The sequence below is a fragment of the Otolemur garnettii genome, unplaced genomic scaffold (assembly GCF_000181295.1).
Source record: "Otolemur garnettii isolate 467f Iridium unplaced genomic scaffold, OtoGar3 scaffold00205, whole genome shotgun sequence".
NCBI classification, from domain to species: Eukaryota; Metazoa; Chordata; class Mammalia; order Primates; family Galagidae; genus Otolemur; species Otolemur garnettii.
The window spans coordinates 1369308-1373842 of NW_003852600.1; the positions used below are offsets into that span (position 1 = coordinate 1369308).

The window sequence follows — 4535 nt, forward strand, 5'->3', positions numbered from 1 at the left end:
CCGACTGGCAGACAGAAGTCCATGCTGCTCTGGGCACCAGTTGTTCTGTGCCTCTTTTGGTTTTTTTCATAATACTTTTAGCAAACATTGATTTTTATTTAAAATCTTTTTATTTGGTTTACTTTCTTATCTTGAAAAATTACAAATTGAGTTACTTTATCTTATAGGTGAAAAACTATATGAAATAAAAATTTTAGAAGAAACTCATAAGCAGGAAGTCAGCCGCCTACAGAAGAGGTTACGGTGGTTTGCTGAGAACCAAGAGCTGCTGGACAGAGATGCAGTCCGGCTCAAAGAAGCAAATGAGGAGATTGAGAAGCTCAGACTTGAGGTACAGGTCACTCCAGAATGTGATGCACCTCTTGTCCTCAGTGACGGTTCTGCGTCAGCTGTCTCATCATCACTCTAAACTCTGTTAATTAGAATAACTTGTTTAGGTTTGGTGTGCATTTGGATATAGAGTCCCTCTGAGCTCAGACTGGGCCCAAACGCAAGCTCCTTGTCACAACCTGTCAGGGCCCCCCACCCCGGGGGTCTCGCCCTGCCTACCTCTCAGCCTCACCCCATAGCCCCACGCCTTCCTCCAGTCACACCAGGCTCCTCTGATCTTGAACATGCGAAGCTCAGTCCAGTGGTCCCCTTGTCCTGGACTGCTCTGACCCTGCTTTTCCCCCATCTCCTCCTTGTTCAACTCTCAGCTCTAATTTCTACCTCTGAGAAAGACCTTCCAAGGCAGCTGCCCGACCCTGTACTGCCCTGTGGCTCTCGGCCCCTGCTCTTTCACTGTTTCCTTCTCCTAGCCTGGCACGTGTCACCCTCTGAAGTTATTTACTTACTGACTGACTTTACTTATTAACCTATCAGAGCTCTCCCTTCACTAGGCATAAGCCCTGTGGGAGGGGACCCACCTGTCCTGTCCTCCACCCCCCTCCCTGTTCTCTGCAGCCCTGGGTGGTGCTGGACCCTGGAGGGGCTCAGTGAGGGTCTGCTGAGAGGGAGGGAGGAAGTGAATGAGCCGACATCATGCTCCCCCTGTGCTTTTCCATTATGTTTTTGAAATTTATTTTTAATTATCATGGGTACATAATAGATGTATACATATATGTATAGGGTACATGTGATGTTTGATAAGGCATATAATGTCTAGTAATCAAATCAGGACAATCAGGGTATCCATTTATACATTTTCTCAAGCACTTATCGTATCTTTGTGTTGGGAACATTCCCATTCCACTCTTTTTAGCTGTTTTTAAATTCGCTATAACTTATTGTTAACTACAGTCACCCTGTTGTGCTATTAAATATTCAATCTGGTTCATTTTATGAGTGTATCTTTGCACCCATTAACCATCCCCACTTTATGCCTTACCTCCCTGCTACCCTCGCCATCACTCTACTCTCTGTCTCCATGAGATCAATTGTTTTAATTTTTAGCTCCCACATATAAGTGAAACCGTGAAGTCTGCTTTATGTTTTAAATATGTTTCTTAGGCTGAGCGCAGTGGCTTATGCCTGTAATCCCATCACTCTAGGAGGCCAAGGCAGGCGGATTGTCTAAGCTCAGGTGTTCGAGACCACCCTGAGCAAGAGCAAGACCCTGTCTCTAAAAATTATCCAGGCGTTGTGGCAGGTGCCTATGGTCCCAGCTACATGGGAGGCTGAGGCAAGAGGATCACTTGAGCCCAAGAGTTTGAGGTTGCTGTGAGCTATGACACCATGGCACTCTATTATGGGCAACTCTGTCTCCCAAAAAAAGAAAAAAAAATCCTTAACATGTTACTTGTTTATTGACAGATTGAGAAAGTAAAAGCCGAATCTGGGAATCCATCGATTCAGCAGAAGATACACTTAAAAGATAAGGCAGTTGATGCCAAAAAAATTCAGGATCTGGAGCGACAAGTATGTGTTAGTAAAGTAAATTTTCATTGAAGTATTTTCAGCACATTTCTGCTTTTAGAGCTCACGTAAAATATGATCAACCTGGAAATTCTCGTCTTACTGTAACATTGGTAAAAGCAACAGCAGTGTCATTTTATATAATCCACAGCTTTATAAATAATCATGGACTAATGTGCCTCATTTATAAGAAGGTAGCCCCACTAACGCAAGGTTATTTTGTACCCCAGCTCTACGAGACATCAGGGAAGAAGGAAGCAGAATTTTGAAACTCTGGGTAGAAAGTTGGGATTCTTCTTCCTGGACAAAGACAGGGGAGTGAGAAGTACAAGAAGGGAGACCTCTGAGTTGGAAACAGGGCAGTAACACCGGGAACATTACAAACACCCAGCAACGCGAACTTCCAGTCCCCCAAAGAGTGGCTGGCCATCACACTGAGCTCATGCCTACCATTTAGAAATATTTATTTTGTCATCAGTGTGGCTGGAGAGTTTTATTAAAATCGCAGAGTGAAGCTTACTAGAATTTGGGGGGGAGGTAGAACTGTAATTTTTTTCTTTCTATTTTTAAAGCTCTCTGTATTATAGCATTATATTTGTAAGTAAATATTAAGAATTCCCATTTCATAAGGGAGCATGATTCTATAATAGTCAGGGCGTGATTCCTAAACACACAGCTATTATTTCATCACAAATCCAAAACTCCGAGGTCGTCACTGGGATAAGAATCATCTCAGTTTCATGAGGAGAAGGGAAGCTAAGCCAGAAATCACCGTTGTCTCTTTTACAGGACCTGCTTCCACGTTAAAAGGTGTGGCTTGGGGGTTTGGTTCAGTGGCCAAAAAAGGAATAGGAGAGAGGTGCTTTGAAGAGCTGGAAATAGTCTAAAATGAGTGTGGTCTGGAACTGCCTGGGTGTTCGTCAGCATCTAAGGTTAGATTAGATGTTCTAAGGAGCCGTCCAGCATTAATGAGAGAAAAAGACCACAGGAACTACTTCTCTGTTAGATGACTCGTTTTAAGAGCACTCACATGGGACTGAACATGTGAGAGTGAAAAGTAAAGCATGCTTTATTAAGAGCAGAATGGACTCCAAGAGCTGGTCCGTGCTGACCAGGAGGGCACCGTTTTACAGAGGTGGACCTCCTCCTTTCTGGTCTACCATCCCAGATCCTGTCTTCCTACTACTCATGTCACAGCGTCTCCTGTATTTGGATTGCTGCGTGTACTTTTTAGATCTTACTCTGTGTCCATGAGCATTTCTACCCTAATGACTTTAACCCTTAATACGTATCTCGTAATCAAGGTATGTTGCAGTATATTCAGAATCATTCTGCACCCACATTCTGAAATATCATAATTATAAATAAAATGTTCCTAAATAGAACATAAGTAAAAATGGAGGTAATTAGATGACTATTACAATGGAAATTTCAGATTGTGTGTATTTGTTCATGCTTTATTTAAGAGAATATTTCATAGTCTAATTTTCAATTAGTATTGAAATTTTTTTACTTCATACACCAGTCATACTGGAATCATTGACCAAGGAATAATGTTAAAAGAGAAATTAAAGAGACAAATAAAACCTATTTTTTCCAAAAATGTAACATATAGGAATATCAAAATTAGATTGAAAGTACTTCTTAAATTTTAAATTAATGTATTAATTGAAAATAAGTTTTAAAAATCTAGTTCTCCCTTTAAGATAGTGGTGCATGCACAGACTTCCACAGACAACTGGCTAGCCATATGTTCACTGCAAAAACTGTGTCCATTCGTGTGCACATTACGTTTGTAATGCCAGAGGAAACAGAGCTGTAAAATTTTTCCAAGTGAAAAAAATTATTACTATTTATATCTGGCCATATCCAATTTATGGAATGTCAACACATGTATAAGCAGTTTTCACAAATGGAAATATTTACTGTTACTTTGCAAATGATATGACCCTTAAGTGCCTAAAATGAATAATATTCAGTCCATAAATAAGGTTTTGAACACCCGCAAACTATTTTGCCTTGGGAAAGTAGTTTTTGAGATGGAATTATAATAAAAGCTAACGCTTATCAAGCCCTCACTGGACATTGGGCACTCACTAAATACTTACCATGAAGAAAGTCATTGCATCCCCAATTATATCAGACTCTTGAAACTGACTCTGTTATCATCCTGTCGTGCCATGGGGCAGAAGGATGGAGGGTGAGGAGTTGTCTCAAGGCCCTACCAATGTTGGCGGCCCTACCAGACCCGCTGTAGGCGCTGGCTCCGAGGGCTCTGTGCTATTCAGCTGTGTGCCCACAGGCCATAGAAGTGTTGAACAAGGAATATAGTGTCTGTATTTATGTTTTTTAAGTGTGTCTTCATCATGAAATCTATTAAAAAGCAAGTACACACACAGGCATGTATAATATAAAGCTGAAACTTGCATGGACCCCGGTGCATTTCTCTCCTGCAGAAAGATTACCTATCATTGTTTATAGACCCAGTGAAAAACTTTCAATCTTTTAGGAAGACTTCATTAAATGCTATTTAATCCTCCTTGCTTCCCAATTGAAAGAAGTTATTTTAAAATAAACTTTGGGGCTCTGCCCCTGTGGCTCAAGCGGCTAAGGCGCCAGCCACATACACCTAAGGTGGC

The 4535-nt window shown here is 41.3% G+C and overlaps 1 protein-coding gene across 1 annotated transcript in view; it reads left to right on the forward strand.

The window, feature by feature from the left end:
• The window catches only part of CEP162 (centrosomal protein 162), a 99951-nt gene that overhangs the window by 67640 nt on the left and 27776 nt on the right, over window positions 1-4535 (forward strand). Inside the window, exons 19-20 of the mRNA XM_003801303.1 lie at window positions 168-331; window positions 1795-1899. Of these exons, the coding sequence (XP_003801351.1) occupies window positions 168-331; window positions 1795-1899 (269 nt within the window). The remainder of the gene's footprint in view (window positions 1-167; window positions 332-1794; window positions 1900-4535) is intronic.